Below are 21,584 nucleotides of genomic sequence, written 5' to 3'. Positions count from 1 at the left end.
TGCTTTATTCAAACTATAATTAAAATTCAAAAAGAATTTATGCGGCAAAAAATCGAATCAATCAATATGTAAAGAAAAATATGAGAAAAAGAAAATGAACAAAGGTAAAGAAGAGCCATAAAAGTAATCGTACCATGATATGAGCTTTGTAAACAAGAAGGCCATCCTCCTTCTTTTTCGTCAAAAGAAGCATACGATCAAAGAGGAAGGCATGTCGCGGGGCTTTGGCCCCGCGCATCCTGAATCGACCCTCCGCGACCAATTCGCCGCTCGTAGTCAGGTCTGGTCCCGGCCAACCGTACAGAAGCGATTGAATTTCTTGAACACGTACGGCGTGCTCGTGTCGCCTCTTCATGGCATTGATGTGCTTCGCTATACCAGTCATCGCGGCGAGAGCAGCCTCGATGGCGCTCATGCCTTCGTCAGCCTCATTCTCTCTCGAATTACAATCGGCGCCGTATTCCTTCGACAAATTCTCCAAAAGCAGGTGATACTTGAGGATCCTCTGAACCGGCTTCAAGAGAAACGACCCGAGCGGCAACGCATGCCCCAGAGCCGCTTGCCGTTCGCGAAAGGCGGACGCGGTTTCCTCCCGACCCATCAAATCGGTCAGCACGGAAACCGTTCTGGGATAATTGGTACAATACTCGGTGTAGACTTTGAATCCCGTATTATGCTTGATAAACGTATTGGCCACGCAAACAGGATCCAAACCGCATCTCTCGATGTCTCTCAATAATTCTCTATTAAATACGAAAATGTCCTCGATATTGCTGAAAAGATCGCCGAGATGCAATTGGCGCGCGAACGACGGTGGATCGTCCCGCCAGAATATCAGGTAACCCTGAATGACCTGACGCAGATGCTCGACGTATATCGCCTCCGTGTCCACGATCTCTAGCAATACCCTCTCGACGGGGTTGCGATGAGGGTCGCAGTAACGAGGTCTGTGGCACACGGGGCCCTCTTCGGCGCTGTCCCTCCTCTGTCCATTGTCGTCGTTCAAGATTCTACAACTGGCTTCCGAAACAGTCGCGACTCCGCTGTCCGCGGAACCCTGCGAACTGGCGCAGGTGTCGGCGAGAGACTCGACCGACGCCAAATACGGATTCGCGGCGCAGGTGTTGCCCTGATTGCTGCAGCTACTGGAGGACGTGCTGGACGCGATGGAGCTTCCGGAGTGCGGTCTCCCCGCGCCATTCCTGCGTCGTCTGTTGTACCTGAGCGGGATAAGACCGTTGCTCTCTCGCCTCTCGTACATCGGCTTCTCGGTGACTTCCCCGTTACGTTCCCCGTCTTCCGGTAACGACGCTACCGTTTCCACCAGCATGGTGTTATCGGTACCGGTGACGTCCGCGATCTCGACGTACTCGCTCTCCTCTTCCTTGCTCTTTGAGTTGTCCCGCTGGTGCGTAGGCTTTGTTAAGTCGCCAGTGCGGAACTGACCGAGTATGGAGTCTCGATGGGCGGTTGGCACCAGGCTCAGACGCTTCTGCAAGGCTGGCGGGATTCCGCAGGACGATGACAGGACCACGTGCTCTCCATCATAGTCATCGCCGCGTCGCGCTAACTCGTCGAACATCTTCAGTAGCTGCGGCACCAGGTCCGTGCTAGTGCCTGGAAACGAAAAATTCAAATGTTCATTTTGATAATTGTTTAAATTGAATGCGAGACCGTTAATTCATTTACAAGTTTATTCACATTGTAATTTATTAATCCACGAATTTGGCGATCAAATATGAGAAATTAAATTCAACGTTTCACTCAGTCGTTGTAGAAGCAGGATGTTTCAAGTATATTTTAAAACTCTTAATTAAATAATTGAGGAAATTGACTCTTAATTAAATCTTAGTTAATTGAGAGAAATATTGGTTGCGTTATTAAATCACATTTAACGACGGCAAAGATTTCCAGTGAATTAATTTCTAGGATAAGCTAATTATTCCAAAAAGCTAATTGCTTTAAGCCATCTTGATCATTTATATCAATTTTAATGAAATATATTCTTCAAATATTTCTTGGAATAAATTTGACACGCTTCGAAACATCATTACACGATTTGTCGTGCGAATCTTTTCACGGTCCATTTGTTCGAGTTCATCATAAATCAGCGATGCTACGATTGGCAAACGGAGCACGGAGATGCGAGAGAGAATGCCAGATGGAAGAGAAATACAGATGAAATTTGCTCCTATGAACATTAATAATAACCTTCAATTCATCACGAAGAATGGCTTCGTTCACGCGAAAATGCCGTTAACACTTTCTTTCGTGCAATCAATCATTTCCGATTATATTAGAGATTCTTAGAATACTGTCTTGAGAAATTACAGGCCTTTCTTGGCATTCAACTTAATTCGTCGAAGCAACAAGCACGACAGTAATTAATATATGATCACGAATCATCGCATTGTCATTTGTCATAGCAACGTAATGAAAATCTATTTTTCTTACTGTATACATCACATGACTTATTAAAGAAATTATTTTGTGCACCTTGTATGCATATACAATTATATGTTTACATAGAATGTCTTTAGCTTATGCAAGATTTGCGTCAAATTTTAAAAGATTTCATATAAACAAATGGACATATATGTAGATAATTTTTTTCTCGATTAAAATATTATTGTACATCTTTTCTCGTAACATTTAAATATTTTATTGCAACAATCTAGAATTAATTAGAAAACAACTGTGGTATCTGCAAAATTCTTTTTTTTTTCAAAACAGACTATTTTGCTCTTTCAGTGTTAAATAATTTATTTTACTGCTATAAATTTTTCAAATAAGTAAAGCGACTGTGAATCTTTCTAACCATACATTGTTGAACGCAAACCTTACAATTCTCGCTTCGATGAATTTATACAAGAGATATGTGCAACATGTGAAGGGGGAGAGGCGCCTATTGACATATATCTGCGATATTTCATAAATCATAAAAAAATCCCCAATAAGCCAAGAAAGAAAAATCGCTGCTGCCGTTGACTGCTTTTATCGTTAATGCGATCGCCTTCAATTAACTCGCTTCCCGTTTATCGGCGTTAAAAGATCAGCTTGCGCCGATCCGATTACTCGCATACGAACAAAATGCAATTACACGAGTATGCACAGCATACATAGGCTCGACATTCACATATACAGGGTGTCCCAAGCGCATGGATTTTTCTTTTTAATGGCCAACACTTGAGCGAATATCCAGATCCCGTGGTTATCAGAATTAAGATTCATAAATTCAGTTTATTCGAATAGAAATTTAGTGTGAAAAAGTACTTTTGTACTCGGAACTTATACACATTTCGCATTCAAAAAAATGTTTTTGTTGATGCAGATAGATTTCTAAGTCTGACAGCAAAAATTTATCGCTATCTTTTGTATCTGCTGCTAGAATATTGTTTAAAAAAAGACTTTCTAAATTGCACTAACAGTTTAAATATAAATTCTGACTGTCATTTAGATTGATTAAGTGTGAAATATACGCGATCACAATATTTGCTAATCATTTATCCATCTCAATCAACTTGTACCTGGAAAATTATTACAAGACTATTTTTTGAGTGATTTTTGATTATATAACTACCGCACTTGATTCTAGTTATTCCGATTATGTGTGCTAGAAATACGCTCGATCGCGACAACAGATTCTCCAGATGATGGATATTGAACGTTGACTAGAGACAGTTGATTAAAATTAGTCATTTTTCTCTTTCTCTTCAAATCGCAGAGAGAAATTCCGGCTGCTGTCAAAAGATCAAGAGAAAGAGAGATAAATCTCACCCTGTATACAATCGGTTGCATCTCGCGGCTCATACGTGGTCGATTGTGTAATAAACAAACGAGCAGGACGGAGTAGGATTTCCAATTTCCTCAACGTGAAATCAACTTTGTCCATACGTACCGCTACCTGTACGGCGCGTAATCGTGCATTTACGTAGGTGTGGACACATTATCGATTGATTTTTCTACGATAACAAACACACACATAAATATACACGCACACATATAAAAATTCTTCTATTCGTAGAATTCTTTTTCCGATAACGTTACGATATAATATGTAAACTGTCTGATTCTGAGCACGTCCTCGATTCTGCTCTGTCTCTCCCTCGGATTCACTCATCGCAATATTATATCGGTCTCCCGATTTGCCTGCGACTTGTGCACTCTTGGCTGAAACTTCCTCTAATAATAGGAACATGGGACACGGACTTTCGGATTTAAGTAATCTCGTCTAGACGTCGGCGTTTTGGTAATTTTACAAACATGAAAGAAGTATGTCAATTGAATAATTGATTTCTATCTTTTACTTAAGTTCGAAATCTTCAACATGAAAAAAATGTTTCGTGTCTGACAAAAGAAGAGATGAATTTATCTCAGAATACGACATACTAATCTTCGAAGTCTTGCGAAACGTCTTGCCCCTTGTTTCGAAAAAAGAAGGTTCAGTTTCAATAAACACACTCGCGATACATTTGACACATTGATGCGGAACAAATTTTCCACGGGAAAAATAACGGAATTTTATTTATGTCTTTCCGGCGCGAAGAGATTTAAGGGCTTACGAATGGGACTCTTTGATCTTCGAGTTACTGTATCTATTAGAATTCTCGATTCTGAGGTTTCAACGTGTTAGTTTTTCGTTCTTAAAATGTATCGCAGTCATGTTCGAATTCTCCCGGAAAGGGCGACCAAAAATAGAGAACATTTCGGAGATAATCGTGTCAAAAAAATGAAAAGAAATATCAAGTGTCAAAAAAGAATTTTAAAAAATCTTATAAAAATATGTAAAAAAAGAAAATCTTTATAATATATAAAATTAAAAGAATATTTTTTTAGATAGATTCTCTTAAATTTTTCAGCTTTTGAGTGAAAGAAATAAAATAAAATAATTGTATTTTTTTGTAAATAATAAAAGAAAAATATTTATCAAGAAAGAGAATTTAATATGAAATTATAACTCTCTTTCTTATTTGAGAAGATACGATTAAATCTCGCGTAAAAAAATTCAAGATTTGCAAACATTAGTGAAAGAAGGATCATTTCAATAATGAATGATATCGCACGCATGCTTTTACAAATTCTCAATCTCTCTTAAAGGATTTAACTGATGAAAAAGCGCACATTCTCGATGCTATAAACTTTTGTGGCTGGCACCTCACACGAGGGCTACGAAAATAGCGTTCGCAAAGAGGAGGGAGTAAAAGGAGAAGGAGAAGATACCTCGAATCGTTCATTGACAGAACTCCGATATTATGCGCACGTATTTACACGTATTGCGTTCATTGACACGTAGACTCATTGAAGAAAAAACATCTTTCTTCCATATCAAATAAAATAATTTAAACTCGATCTTTATTATAACGAAAGTTTTCAATTATCAAAAAATTTATCTTTAAATTCTTAATTTCTCTCATTCAATATTCTATATTTTTTTAAATAATCATCAAATTAGGACTTTTATAAACAAATTTAGTTAATTCTTTTTAGCTCTTTATTCTCTATCTTCATCTGTCTTTCAAAGTTTGGCTCCTTAAAAATATGCATGTTTCTTGCGATCTTCACTATATGTTTCGAGTACGCGATGTATGTATATATGTAACGGCACGTGTAACACCAGTTAAACAGAAGCGGAAAAGAAATGGGCCTTCAATGATGAAAACGGTCGTTGAGAAAATTTTCAAGCGCCCTCGAACATGCGACCGCATGCCGACACGTTCCTATGAATCATGATTCCGCTGCATAGGCGTGGACGTGCTCTTTGCATTCGCCGTCTCTTCGGCGCTACGACAAAACCCGTCGCATAAAATCTGCATCGTGGATGAGAGAATAACGCGAGGAGGGGACATTTCTTGCGAGAGGGGGAAGGGAGACGTAACTCACGGCGGAGTCGATAATATCTTTGTATTACGGCGATACCCGAGTGATACTTTGCAGCGAATTAGGGTCAATTGCACCGGCGACATCTCCGGTCAATTAACTCTAACGATTTCCTGTCCGTTCGAGAATCGGCTTAGCTAAGAATGATTTAGCTAATATTTCATTTCTATTTTTCTTGATTTTATCGCGATAAAATAAATAAATGCAGAAAAGTTGCACGCGTAATCTCTCTTGAAAAACGCCGGGATATCGAACTGCGAAATTTCTTTTTATGCTTGTTTTCTTGTCACGACTTCTCCTTCCAATCTCTCATTCTTCTCATATGGCGAAGATATGTTATAATATCTATATAAATTCTGGAATTTTACACAGCGTGGCGGCGGTAATATTGTATGCGTGCCGAATGCTCTTTCCAGGTGTATTAAAGAAGGATTATAAGAAACGTTTCCGTGCAGCCTTCGCGTCTCGCCGGAGGCTAAAGACGGCGGAGGCTACCGTTAACTGGCTGATATCCAAAGTTCGGGAAAGCACGGGAAAGAAGGCGGACAGTTGCATCGCCTGGTGCGACTCCTCGTTCTGGAAACCGATCACGCGCGGTTCCGCTGGAGAATCGCGCGGCGCGCACGACTAGAAAAGGAGAAGAGCCTGGGCGCGCGAGCACACACATACACACACGTACGTTTGTATGCAGCTCACATAGTCGTGACGACAAGTGCAAGGACCGCGCGTGTCGTGGCCGCTGCACCCCGGAATTCCAGGGTGTCCCCCTTTATGGCTCTTATCTGTTCCCGGAGGTGCACCCGGAAATGCGCTAAGCACTCCAGGAGACGCATTCCGAAGCGCACGTCCAGGATGAAAAGGCAACATTGTTATAAAGTTACGAAGCAACCGTCGAAAATAACAATTGCCGCCGTGAAAATGTATATCACGTGTGGGAAATGACGGATTTTTTATCGACAAACTAAAACTTATTTTTTTACGATTAAATTTAAGAGAAGTTAACTTTCAAAATTAAAATAAAATAAAATAATGAAAAAAATAGTCTCTTTTTTAATTAGATGAATTTATTTATGCAGCGATAAATCGAAAAATGCAAAAATTTGAAACAGTACAAAATTTATTTATCGTATTTTAATATATTTTAGTCATTAATATATCTTACATATTTTTAGGAAAAATAAATTTTAAGATAATTAAAAAAGATAGATATTTTTAATATACATATAAAATATTGTATGGAGAAAACGTGAATTAAAAAACATGAGTAAAAAACATAGAATTTATATAATTTACAACTTTGAATTTCGATGTTAAAATACGGGACAAAGATTGAAAGAATAAATATTATTTTCGGAAGATAATATTTCTATATTTTGTGATATATATTCATTGTTCTTGTTTCCATTCCATAACGATCGTAATGATGCGATCTTTAGTTGATTGTATAAATCTTGCAATTCTGTCTTACAATGAGATAATTGAGGTAAAATAGCAAATGAGACAAAACCAACAGCATTACCCTCCTTGCTAATATTTGATCTGTGATAACGAATATCACACAAAACATGCGCAAACGTTGTACTGTTAGATAAGAATCGCGAGATTTAATTAAATCGGCGATTCCACGGGAAATTGGAATATTTGCTCGATTGAAAAATTAATTCACATTTGATCCCAGTGTATTAACAAACAACAGCATTTACCGCGTTTTTCAGTTATTCGGATTAAAAATGTATTAAATTAATTTATATATTTTTTAACAAGTTTTTTAATAAGCAAAATATATTGAAATATCGTTTGTGGCAGTATTTTTTAACAAAATTTTTAATCTTTATCATAATTGCTTTCTTCATTTTACAGTAAATGCATTTTAATACATATATTTATGTTCTTTACATACAAGGTGTTCATTTTGAAAAAGACTTTTTTCTGTAGCGCATTTAAAATCCACTGTTTATGAAACATCAGTGGGAAATGTACGATTTGCGTCGAATAATTGTACTAGAATGCAGAGCTATTCCTGTAGGAACTTTTCAAAATGTTCGTTTAGAATTTGAGAATCATTTATATTATTGTTTTGAAAACAATGGAGAACATTTTTTGAACATTTGTTGTAATAAATGATTAGTAAATAAATCCTACTCCAAAATGTATCTTTGTAAAACTTTTTTGAGATACCTAAAACTTCTAAGTGCGATTTCTCGAAAAATATTCACTTAAATAAAAAAAGAGAGTTGTACAGAGAATCAAAAGAAAAATCAAACTTTTAAAATGATATATTACAACCCTTATTGCCATTTAAAATTTTTGAAGGGATAGCTATCCCGACGAAGAGGATGAAAAAATTTCGTTGCATTTAATGAATTTAAATGTCTCCCTCGAAAACAAAATTGACGTCTTTTAGCACTTTGCAAAAAATAGTGAATAATGAAGTAAACGGATGGAAAGTTTTAAAATGAACACCCTGTATATTATTTTCTACATTTATGATATCAATATTTAAATCGATATTAATATTAATATTTCTTAATGGAAAATGAAATTATAACGTATATCCAATCATTCGATTATCGGAAATCAAAGAGCGCAATTTATTATTTTATTTATTTTTTATTACTGTGTTTCCCTGTTTTCATGAAAAGAAAAGAAAATTACCTCTCGCTATTAATTATTTGATTATTCCCACCACGAAAATCAAATTCCGTCTCGTTGCTCCGAATGATAACGAAAAGGTCGCGATTTCGTACAACAATAACATGCTATGTCGCCGAATATTACAGTGCTATTGTTTACATACGATGGCCTTGTTATCATTCGCAGAACGAGACTCGAGCGAGAAAGTAGTGTCGTGATGTGCTTTGTGTGTCGTATTATTTTTAAAGTACAATTGCCAATATTAAAAAAATACCAAATCTATCATTTCTTATGAACAATTAAAGATTATTCTTGCAACGCAAGTAATTAATTTTTGCTATTATCGCGTCGGGAGTGTTATAAATAAAGTGCCGCATCGGTTTCTGATGATTAGTATGCGCACGATTGCAATTAATAATGTTTTCGCGAGTGAGTGCGGGTGTGCATGCTACAATGAAGCAGCAATGGACAAACAACGGAAAGAGAAAAGGTCCAATGAGGCATCCAATGATGATGTGTGGTGAGCAATTTATAATTTTCTCAAATTATTATTTGTTCTTTGTGCTAATTTATTGCCCTAATTTAAATAAATCTTAAGCAAATAATTATAAATAATAAAAGATAATGATAAAAGATATAAATACTAGTAAGATATAAATAGATAATGATAAGATATAAATAAATAATAATAAAAATAATCAGAAATATATAAAGTTTATTTATTGGCAATAAATATTATTATTAGCACTTAATTATACATTAAAATTTGATTTCTCGTGATGGGTATGATAAGAGGGAAATGATAAAATTGTCTGTTTACAAAAATAAAAGCCGTAAGATTAAACGAATTAGGAAGAATTTAGAAAATATAAAGCGTTATAAAATCGACAAATATTTGTGCGTCTACGCTCAATTATATTTTATACATGGAAAGTTATCTTTGATGAGTCTTCGGGCAATGTACAAGGTCAAGCGGTTATTAAAAACCCACAAAAATTATCTAAACTATTTCACATTCCACATCTATCTAAACTATCTTTTCTAATAAAGTGAAAGTTTATGAATAATATTTTAAAAGCAAGAGGATTATTTATAAAATGAAGAAGAAAGATCGACGAGTGAAACATTCTAGCTAACAATGGCATTGAAATATATATGTCATGTATTCTTTTTTTAAAAAGAAGACGAGAGGTCTCGAGAAGGCACGTTTCTCCTAGAATACACAAAAGATTTCGAACGCCGACACTCGATAATAATTACACGAGCGATGCATACCGGTTTTACGAAATTGAACGTTTCGTTCTCGAAGTCGTTCGAATAATTGTCGTTTCTCGGAATTAAAAGCCGCGTATCTTAATCGTGCGTGTCCCGGTTGCAGTTACAGTCATTCGACACAGTCAACCTAACACTTTACACAAACGAGACAGACGTTACAATAATGCCGACAATGACTTAGGCGACAATAACTTACGGTGTCTTTCACCCTCCGGAGTCGCTGATGTTCTTATTTCTCCGCCACTCGGTATGTCACGTACGATCTGCCTCGAATAATTCGTTCGTTTTTCCGTGTCGACCACCGGCAACGATTATTCAAAACGATCGCCATTTATCTCATCCACTTCCGCTAATTATCAGGCAACGCGCTTGAATCGAATAAAGTAGTCACTCTTCGAGAAAATCCGTTTCCTCGTAATGATTATAGTGTCACGACCACGTGACATGGTCAAGATTGCACAATGACGCTGACTCCACTATACTTTCGCAAAATGCGGGGCATTTAAAGCAGGTTTATATCGTCCTCGTAATACAAGTATAAAGGTAAAAAAAAAGAAATTAATCGTCAAACGGTAAACTACTGAACATTTCGCAACCACTTGAATCACGTAAAGATATCACTGTGTCGAGGGAACTGAAACGAGCGTCTGCGATGCACGCTTTATAATTGAGATCACTATCGACGCGTAATAAAGGAACTTTAATCACCCGCGCGCGATAAAGAACAGAACAAAATTCGAAATATCTTTATACACGCGTCACGCGTGATAAGGGAGATAACGAACAGCAGCTGTTCGTTGCGCCTCGCGGAGCGAATCGTAGCTCGGATCTATCGTCCACCTTCGTGCCGACGAAAAATATCCCGCTGCGCGGGAGGAGAGAAGAATGCGTGCGCGACGTCGCGTCGCCACCCGAGTAGTAGGTCTTGGTACCCGGCCAGGTAGATACGGGCGTGCAGCCTTCGTCGCTCGAGCAACAGGTAGATACTGACGGCTGTGGATGGGAACGGAGCTAAACGGAGCGAGCGTGCCACTCGGATGGCTCGGATTGAGAGTGTCGAGAGCAGAGCGGTCATTAAGTCGACGTTCACACCGACTGCAACAAGTGGATGCGTTGGATTGCGATAAGCGACTGCATTCTTATCTGTCATTCCACGTTGTAGGATGAATATGTGGATAATGTGACATTTCGGTTTGGGAATTGGAAGAATGATATGCTGATATGAAATGTAACGATAAAAAATTATTTTAAATGTGTTTTTTTCGAAAGGGAAGCAATATGTAGAAGATATCTATTTTATTATATTTATTAATTTTATTATATTACTGTGGGAAAATGAAACAATTTGTTCCATTAAAAAATTCCTTGAAGATTATGAAAATGAATTATTATGCACATAAAATTATGTAAAATATTAATATAATATAAATAATATTTATAAATAATAATATAAATAATACTTATAAATAATAATATAAATAATAATATTTATAAGTAATAATATAATATAAATAATATTAATATTAATATAATATAAATTACATAAGAATATTATATGAATAAAATATAAAAATAGAATACACGCGTTATACATATATTGATTGTACGATAAAGTTTCTCTGTAAATCTATGCAGCTTTCATCTCTGCTGTTCACTTATAGTAGCCTGCTTAGAGTAATGAATCTCGGTTATCTATGCGACTAAATGCATAAGGCGGAAAAGATTCATTGAGAAATTCTGCGTAATACGGAGATTAGAGTTAAATCGAATGACAATTGCGTAATACATGTGCAGTTATGTCAATCATGACTAATCATTCGGATATTAAAATATTACGTTAATACCTCGATGCACGTGTATGATAGGAGATTCGATTTTTCGATATCTCTCGAAGATATCCGCAAATTAATATCCCGCTAGTGAATTTTTTGTGATATAACTCAATCCTTTATGTACATGACATTACGATGCAATATAATCAAATGCTAGATACGAGATAAACAAATGCAGATTTTATCACGTCTAATGTAAAAATATCATAAATTAAAATAAAACTTATTTTTTATTTTTTTTTCATTAAATAATCAGTTTCTTGTAATAATAAAGCTTTTCAAACTGATTAAACGATATGTTTCCCCTCGAATGTAAAAGCTAATTTGGCTATAAAATCTGTAAATCATAAACACGTCAAAATTACCATATATCTAACGTGGGATTAACGTGCGGCTTTTTCATTCTCTTTTATCCTTTAAAATCCTCTTATCAAGCGCCGAACTTTGACGATTGACAGAGAAAGGGGATAATCTCCTCTTCTTTTTCTTTTCGTATTAATTTATTTGAAATTTCAGCTTTACAGATATGCATTTTAAAACCCATAATTCTCTCGATCAAAGATACGATTAAATAAAGAACAAATTTACTTTCACAAATCTAAAATCTTATTTGCTCTCGCATCTCAAAATTGAATTTATTTTCTCGTCGATTTTTCAAACAAGAATACATACCAGATTTATACTTTTTCGAAATTATCTTCTTATATCGGGTACAGTAAAGATGAATAATACTCTTTCTAATCAGCAACGAAATATTAGTCATATGTCAAAAAAAAGATACCATTATAAATACATAAAAAAATATATGATTAATATATGTCAAAAAAAGATACGATTATGTGTGTATATAATTCACTTGTCGGTGTGAACGTCACTGTAGAGCATACGCATGAAGGGGGGGGGGGGTCGATCGTCGCAATGAATTACAACGAACCCAGTCACTGTGTGAATGACTCACCGAGGTACTCTAGTCGCCGCCGCCGCTGCTGTTGCTGCTGTACAGCGTACGCGTCACGACCGATAAAAGGCTCTCTCCGGCTCTCCTTGCGCTGGAAAGAGGAATTTGAACCGCCGAGAAGGGAAGTGAATAACCACGGGAGATCTCGAGGGGCATTAGGATGCCCGGGTGCCCCGACGAAGGAGGGGACACAGACTGGTTCGACCGCGAATTATGAATCATCGAAATACCATACCGGCGTGTCTAAAGCGCGCTAATAATCGTGCGGGTTCCGAGTAAAATCCAGGGGGGCTAACGGCATCTTCGGCGCGCGAGAATAGTCGAGAGCCGCAGATTAGCCCGAGCGAAGGAGGAGGAGAGAAGAGGAGGCGATTACAGCGATGACGTGGACGCTTGTGCGCTAATTCGGCTGTAAAAGAATGATAAGCTGCACCTCTCCTCTCTCGTATTCGTCACCTTCGAAAAGTATTTAAAAAATGTTGAACGTTTCCACGAAAGGATAATGTAAATCTCCGTTAAAATGTCTTTGAATTATTGGATACAGCAAATACTTTGGAAACGTCATTGCTACTACAGATAATGGTTTTATCACAAATACACAGATCTTCGAAATTTATCGTATACGAGAGGAGAATCTTAATTTAAAAAAAAAGGATAAAAATTTTGCCTCGAAAATATTCGACACGATACGAGAAATTGTTATCTAGATCAATTTTATGGGTAAAAGAACGTAACATTTTTTTCAAAGTCTGATTGAACAAAGTGCGATATAATCTGCGATCTCTTGCATAAAATTACCACACATGTAAATAACTGCGTATATCTCGCTTATTGCAATTTAATTATTAGTATGATTAAACGTACGAGAAAATGTCGGGCATGTATGCGGTATTCGCTAATTGACAGCCAAGGGTTAATGCAACAATTCGCAAGCGACGCGTGTTTCTGCCCGTTGGGTCCGACGCGGCATTAATTACGTTACACAAACGTACTGTTATATTTAGCGGCGCCGGTATGTGCGTACAACGCGTACACACATGCGGGATTTTCCGATGAACCTAACCGTATACGCGCCACGCGAATTCCCCGTCGCGAATTCCTGCAACGCGAATATCCGACGCTCTTACGCTGTCGAGGACACGCGTAACGTCGTAAGAGAAACACGCCTCCTCTCCTTCAATATTACTCAAGGCCAAAGAAATTTGCCGCTCGAGCTGGTCGGTTTTTATATGCATAAATCGCGTGTCGCAAAATTGCGAAATGAAACCCGCGACTCCATTAAAACCCGCGTTTTACACGCAAACCTATTTTAATTTTATAAAAATAGACTTTAATAATAATAATAGAGTGTTTGTTGTTTGCAGAAAAATGTTTTTCGCATATTGTAAGATGCATACATTATGTGTGAAATCTGTTTGGAGAATAAATTGACACAAACGTCGCCCAATTTCGTCGAAATAAATTCATCAGTCCGCTTGAAATTATTAATGTTCTATTTGCGCGGAAAATTCTTAACCGAGAGATCGATGCATCGAGTGCGTAGCGCTCTTAACTCCGATACCTTCTCGTATGTACCTTTCACCGGCTTCGATAAGGAATTATATTTAAACCAACGACACGTAACGCCGAGGGAAATGAAGAAATCGCGCGCTTTTATCGCGATTTATCCGCGTTCGCGCAATGCAACGTCGTAATTGCGTCAAAAACAGAAGGACATATTGCACCTCTCTCTCTTTCTCGTCGCAATTACTTTCTTTATTTTTTTTCTGTTTATATAATTGTCCCCATTTCATGGAGAGAATACGAATTTAACGCGCGATTGTTGGACTAGAAGAAATATGTTTTCTTGTTTCTTATTCTCGCGGCAATTTTATACATATCTCTATAAAAGCAATAGAGGGTAACACGGGCAACCTCGCAGAATGCTCTCCTGCTATTATTCTCGGCAAATTAAAACAGAAAGACAGCTCACTGACAGCAAAAATCAGACGCCTCTCGATTCACGAATGCTTGGAATCGGAAACTTTCTCAGTCTTGGAATGAAAATGTGCGGCGCCGCCGCTCAAGAAGGCACGTGAGGTATTCAACATTGCTCGTCTATATACGGGGTGCTCAGAAACAATACCCATTTCGATTAAAGTCAATGTTTTTTGACAGAAAAAAATTGTATCCTATTAAATGTTATTCTGTTTACATTTTAATTTATTTCATAATGCAAATTACATTATTTTCTTCTAAGATCTTGATTTTATTTAATAGTGTGTATGTAAAACTGTTTGAAGAATGTTACCTTTTACACATGAAAAAAAATTTGTAAAAATAATCCTACTTAATCCAAGAATTTTGTAATGATTAAGAAAAAATCAACTAAAATCGAATAAATTAATCATCAATATAAACCAATATCTTAGCGAATATACGATGCGAATTAAAAGAATCTATTGAAGAAGAGGTCATTTTATTATCTAATCTTTATTTTTTGAATTAATAAACTAAAAATAATTCGATGACATCTCTGTTTTTACTTGTAATTTAGAAACTATCCTTGACTATTTTTATAAAGGAATGATCGATTTTAAATTGTTCAAAGAATTCGTAAGCAAAGTCGCTATCATTTGTTGAACACTCTGCATATACAGGGCATAAGATAATATCACCATGTATAGAGAGGCAAAATAATTATTAATCGTAGTCGAGAATTGCACCAGTAGTTGTTAATATCATGAAAGTGCATTTCTGGGAATCGTTCTCGATTTCTTCGTCTGGGAGATAGTACTCTATTAACCCTCAGAATATCCGAGAGAGTGAATCGTGATCGTTGTTACATTCCAACCAAATTCATTGTCAGAGACATACATTAAATAAATATTACGAATACTAGAAGAGCGTGTATTCTGTTCTTTGACTGAATCAATAAAAATATCATTAATCATTATTAAAAAATATTTTGCTTCTCCGTTTTATGTTTTATTCTACTGATTCTGGCAATAAGATTTTGCTAAGAAAATTAGTAACAAGTGTTGCACATCTTTTGTTAAAAAAATTCAGACATTTCTTCAACAGAATATACAGTTACATAAATTTATTCTCACACATAATTTCATAGATACAAGATGCATTTTTTAAGATATCACTGATTGAAATAGCCATCATCTCTGATTTCTTCGGTGAGATTTCACTGACTTGCAGCAGTATACTTATAACGGATTATGAGATCGTTAGCGACCATTCACTACTATTCAGCGATAATGCACCAATTCCATTTAAGAGAGCGAATGTAAGTGTTGCACGATTATCATTACTAGATGATAGCTACTGATACCGATCGTGCATACCAAATTCGATAGTATCGGGTTGGAATCGGGGAGAAGAAGAGGGGGGGGGGGAGGGAGGGAAAATTGCGGCGTAGCTACGAGAGATCGTTTCTCCATCGGCGCCGCGACGGTTTCCTTTTCCCGCATCGGAAAACTTTCTCGAGATGCAACGATCTCGCTCGTTATACACATATATGTGTATATATGTATATTCGCAGAAAGTCTATATATAGCGTCGCCGCTAATACGCGCCCGTAATATTGCGAGCGGGCCGGGAGCCCCGACGAGCTCGTAAGTAATTGCGGGCGTAAAATCCGGTTCACGGCGACGGCATTGCCGCGAATACGGCGTTATTATCGGCGGCCGATCGGAAGCTGGCCGGATAGGAGGCTTTCGATAAACACGCACCGTCGTCCCGCGGCCGAATTGCGTGTCCTAGATACGTCCGGGCCTTACTCCAGAAACGATGATCGCGATTCGATGGGAAAAAAGATCCGGGATTTTTGGACGGTCGTGTGCAAGAATGCGTGGGGCCCCGAAATTTCACGCGACGCTCGTCGCCGAAGAGGCGAGATTTCTCCGGAAATCCATTCCAAGTGCCTGTTTGAATCTAATGATGCCGCATTCCGTCGATAATCCTCGAAGAAAATGAATGAGACGTCTCAGTGAGAAGAAAAAGATAATTTCCTCTTGTAACCATCATAAAATGCTGTTAATGTAGAGATATATTTTATTATTTTATATATTTTAATATTTTATGAGATTCTATATTTAAGATTTGATATTTAATATCACAGAGAGACGTGATACTCTTTTTAGGAAGAAACAATAAAATAAATTAGAGACTAAAAATAGCGAGGTGCTCGTAAGATAAGAGAGTATCAAGGTCAACAATATCACAGCTCGGATTCACGCGAGAGAAGAAAGTATCGGGTTTCCGTAAATACTGTATATTTAACGAAGTTACACTACGATCCCATCGTTTATTGATCTTAATAAACGCTGCAAAAAATATATTCAAAATATGTGAATCATATGTATAAAAAAGATCTACCTTTATACATAAATATATATAACATTAATTATTTTAATAAAAATCTAATAAAATATTAAAATCTGATATATCTCTTTAATAAAATTGCCATGAAGCATTTTTCTTCTTCAAATATATTTATATATTCTTCATATATATAGACTGATAAATTATATAATTAAAATTTCTTTCGCTATCAATATAAAAAGTAACATTTTTATAAGTAACATTTACCGTTGTAGAAAAAAATATATATAAATATAAAGGATATAATTGCATTATTTCAACAAAAATATGTAATTTCTCAAACAATTAAATCTAACATGAATTAGCTTTCGAAAACCATCGTCGACTTTCTGCCCTGTTGAGGATGAGAACATTCTTCTAGATATTGTATCTCCCAGATATTGTATCAAGAAACTGAGAATAATCTATTTCTCGCGCGTTAGAAACGCACGTTGTTGTTTCTGTTCTAGTCCTATAAAAAAAAAACCGTGTGTCGCGACCCTCTCCTGGAAGAAACATTATAAACCTATCATTAGAACTCTCGTATCGAGGGCACTCGAGGAAAGGCACTCATCGAGTCGCGCTAAAAATACGCCAAATAAATCTTGATCACGCATCCGAAACGGGGCCCTTCTTCCTCGTACATCGGCTCTGTACGCGATGCCCTCGCTGCAATTTGATCGTCAATTAACCCTTGTACTATCAAGAGGGGTCCGCCCGGACCCCATAGCGGGATTTCATTCAGCGATGTTTTTAGCATCGCGCTCGAGAGAGCGCGTCCGCCGTCTTTTTATACCTTACTCAGATAGGATCACGAGGCAAATCTCGTTATCCGCGTTCCGATAAACGAATGACATTTTACGAGCATTATTATACGTGTCTTTAACACCGATTAAAATCTCTTAATCAACAAATGAAATTAATGTAGCGCGACTGTCGTTCGACTTACGGAGCAGCCATAAATACGACGAAGAGGAATAATAAATTAATTAAACTCTACGTTCCTCATATGATATCTCTACGTATAATTTATTCAAATTTAGAAAAAATTAACGCGTTATATAAATTTAGATCGATTAAAAATAATCCATCAGGATCTCGACGTGATGGACGGACTCCTGTCTCTCCTCCCCCTCCCGGAAAGCGGAATTCATCGCGTAACGTGGAAAGAAAAGTACACGCAGAATAACGCGTGCGGTAGGAGATGGCGCCAATCCGCGTCCCCCCGCACCCCCGCGTCGCCGCCGCCGCCGCCGCGGCCCTCGAAGTGACTAAAATATTCGGGTCTTCATTCTTCAGTTTCACCAATATCAAGTAACTGCACATTGCCTTACAAAGATACGAAATGGCCTCTTTAAAATTGATCGATCCTTTCGGAAAGCAGATTACACACGTGCTTCTGCAAGAGATACGAATCTCTCCTCCCTCATTTTATGTTGTACGGTTTATTTCGTTTTTTCGAAGATATATTTATCTCAGGATATATGTTTAAGATACCGGATTCTCGTTCATCCAACGCGATAATTTACGCTTTAGATGATAAGCAAAGAATTTTCAATCGCGCGAGCATCTTGTCGATGCAACTTAATATAATTTGAACTCGGAAATTTTTGAGTTATTGTGGGAGGATTTAAATGTGCATATAAATGAGATTCCATAATTAAAAAAAAAGTTTCTGTACAATATCTCTAAAAGTGCAGAGAGTTGGCGATCTCTCAACGCTTGCCTGGCATAAGTAGCTACGCGCCTGTGTTCTCGGATGTAGTGTATTAGTATCCCCGAGTTATATACTTCGCGCGCCGCATAAAGATGAAGGGGGAAGGAGAGCGACGGGGAAAGAGCGCGGGCTGTGTTGCGCCTCGAGAGGAACGGCGAGAGATAGAGAAAGAAAGTCGGCTGTGTGTCGGATGTCTGCTCGTTCGTCGCTCGGATGGATCGTTTTTCTCCGCGAGGAGCGGCGCGCATGGCGCCTCCGCATGGGATCGGCCGACCGGATCGCCGGCACCGGAGTCTTACCGAGAGTTGCGTGCTGCATCGCGACGAAAAAAGAATCGGGGGAAAAAAATACCGAGGCGAGCTCGAAAATGTTTCCCGTTCGAGGAAAATTGAGAGAAAAAGAAAACTCTACTCGACCGGAGAGAGAGAATCTCGATCGACTTTGACATGACTTTATGTTTCTATAATTTTGATATATACAAATATAGTCGCAAACTCTTCTTCAAATTTTTCAAACATTTTAATATCACTTGTCGAATGCGTATTTTTATCGCTGTACTTATAATTACCGTCTATATCGGTTAAAATCAACCTTGCCTTTTAAATAAAGTTAAATAATTTAATTATTTAATAAAATTTAATTATTTAAATTTAAATAATTTAATTATTTAATAAAATTTATAATTTAAATAAATATAAAATAATAAAATTTAATTATTTAAATTTAAACAATTTAATTAATTTAAATTAATTTAAATAACTTAATTTAATTAATTTAAATTTAAAAAGCTAAAAAGAATATACAGTTCCTGTTTTTATCTTGCCAAATAAAAATAATAATTCTTTTACGAGGAGGGAGGAATATCGAGACGAAGATATTTGTGTAATAGACCGAAAAGAATGGAGTCATTATTTCCTTTCTCGCGAAAAAAATCTGTTCGGACGTAATACCGGTTTAAATTTACGCTTAAAAATAAGCCGAATCGGTAGCGTTGCACGCGTCCTTGGTTTCCAAAAAAGGATTCAAAGAGATACGATGATCACCGCCCGTTAACCTACAATTTTAAAAGCCGGTCACCTCTTTTCATTCAACCGCGCGACGCGAATAAATGCAATGAAGTGAAAACAATTGTCAAAGCTACTTTAGAACAGAGATTAAAGGGATGAAAAACATTTCTTTTATATATCGCATCACGTATATAAAATGTTTATAAAATTTCTAATTCCTGATATTCAAACATTCTATTGCTTTCTTCATATACTTGATATAATTATCATATATCTTTTTTTTCATAAATTATTCTCATAAATATTACATTCTTGGATTTTAATAATACATTATCTCGTTATTTTTATCGTGCGTTATTTAATTATCCTTTCTAATACAAAGCTAGAAAATCAAATTCTATTCTCTTAAATAGAATTATATTCTATTGGTATTCTCTTAAATAGAATTATAGTGTATTATCACTAAATAAATAGGAAAACAATAAATAGTTACTGATAATTTCAGTTATAAATATAATACTGTAACTTTCAATGAAATCTCAATGAAAGAATCAATTAATCGTAGTGCCTGTTTAAAAAAAATCAATGATATTTAAAAAATTATCTTATAATATTATATATGAAATAAATTTATAGTAATATATTTTAAATATAGTTTAAAACACAATATCTGGGTTTGACCAAGTCTTTTTCATCTTTTTTAAGATTTAGCACATCTCGAGAGAATAAAAAAATAATATGTATGTAATTTTGAATTTAAATACTAATTATATGTGTTTCAGATGTATGAGGGTTTTTCTCAAAACAGTAAAATTAACAAGAAAATCTTTAAAAGCTATATTTTGTAAACATGTAGATTATTACTAATTTTTCAGTAATATTTTACTGTTATAATCGTGGAATCTAAGGTAAAGAAATAAATGTAAATTTTTTCATCGTAGATCGGTTAAAATATTTGCTGATTTCTTTGATTTAATTTTATTGTTACTGTTTTAATTACTGAGATTTTCATTGATTCAGTTTAAAAAAGTAGATTTTCACAGCCTTGTCCTTTTAACATCGAGGACTTTTCATTCGATATGACGGAACTGATTGCGGCGTGACAGGCAACACAAATCAGCTGATCGTCGAGGAAATGAGCTTAAAGCAGTTTCTAACTCCTAAGTAATTCGATCGGCTCATTATATCGAAATCCACGTCCTCTTTGATACTCTCTCCGTAATCTTTTGCGAAAGAGGAGCGATGAAAGTGATTTCTCGCGCATCGAGATCGCGACGCGAATAACGATGGCCTCCTGGATTCTATTTCTTCTCTTCTACGCGAACAAGAATGCGTTTTCACTACATGCGATGCATCTGTTGCATGTACTCGAGATTTTTTGGATCGATACAAAGCCAATTCACACGTGCATCTGCCCGAAAAGTGATTATACAATTTCTTTCGATTTATTCGTTACACAAAACTTGCTCCATTTTTTTTAATTTTTTATATTTATATTTTTCCTTATTTTTTGCCATTAACTTGAGCTGGACGGTTTCAAGTCTCAGACGCACAACCATCGGTTCTGTTTGAATACTTGGGCGACCCTGAATACATGCATTTATGTGACGAAGATAATTAACGGAGACAATGCTGGCGTTATCGCAATAAATTTACAAGTTCCCTGAAACGCTTAGATTAGATCGACGCTCGTGGCGTGATTAAAAGACAGAAACAAAACCGATTGGCAACAGTCACGGTTTCTCGAAAACTGGGTTGGGCGAATCGAGCAATTCAATTGTTACCCTGACGGGAGTCTAATTAGGAATCTATCATACGTGGCAATTACCGCATTATAATGGTCGCGCGCGTAAAATTATTACTCCGATACCGATGCTTTCTAATTACGAAAATCGTTGTAGATCGGCATGCGCCGGGAACGTTGCAACATT

The 21,584-nt window shown here is 36.6% G+C and overlaps 2 protein-coding genes across 11 annotated transcripts in view; one reads left to right on the top strand and one right to left on the bottom strand.

Moving 5' to 3' along the window:
* The window catches only part of Gefmeso (Guanine nucleotide exchange factor in mesoderm), a 40,737-nt gene that overhangs the window by 4,595 nt on the left and 14,558 nt on the right, over window positions 1-21,584 (bottom strand). For 2 of the 7 annotated variants that reach the window (XM_083094467.1, XM_083094472.1), the window contains exon 2: window positions 134-1,617. In XM_083094467.1, coding sequence (XP_082950593.1) covers window positions 134-1,617 — 1,484 coding nt within the window. Of the gene's footprint in view, window positions 1-133; window positions 1,618-1,701; window positions 1,807-2,056; window positions 2,159-2,211; window positions 2,391-3,777; window positions 3,908-9,982; window positions 10,776-21,584 lie in introns of those variants that run through there. The other 5 variants (XM_083094468.1, XM_083094466.1, XM_083094469.1 and 2 more) reach the window with 5 other exon arrangements.
* LOC145968754 (RNA-binding protein 25) overlaps window positions 8,814-21,584 on the top strand; it is a 46,979-nt gene continuing 34,208 nt past the window's right edge. Inside the window, exon 1 of one of the 4 annotated variants that reach the window (XM_083094493.1) lies at window positions 8,814-9,028. In XM_083094493.1, the coding sequence (XP_082950619.1) occupies window positions 8,929-9,028 (100 nt within the window). In that variant the 5' untranslated portion in view covers window positions 8,814-8,928. Of the gene's footprint in view, window positions 9,032-21,584 lie in introns of all 4 variants that reach the window. The other 3 variants (XM_083094492.1, XM_083094496.1, XM_083094494.1) reach the window with 3 other exon arrangements.

Source organism: Camponotus vicinus, unplaced genomic scaffold (assembly GCF_025532165.1).
Source record: "Camponotus vicinus isolate PSW18456_S1 unplaced genomic scaffold, iyCamVici1.0 SCAF_3, whole genome shotgun sequence".
In the NCBI taxonomy this organism is placed as follows: Eukaryota; Metazoa; Arthropoda; class Insecta; order Hymenoptera; family Formicidae; genus Camponotus; species Camponotus vicinus.
The sequence above is the reverse complement of the archived record's forward strand: the minus strand, read 5'-3'. Positions and strand labels throughout refer to the sequence as shown.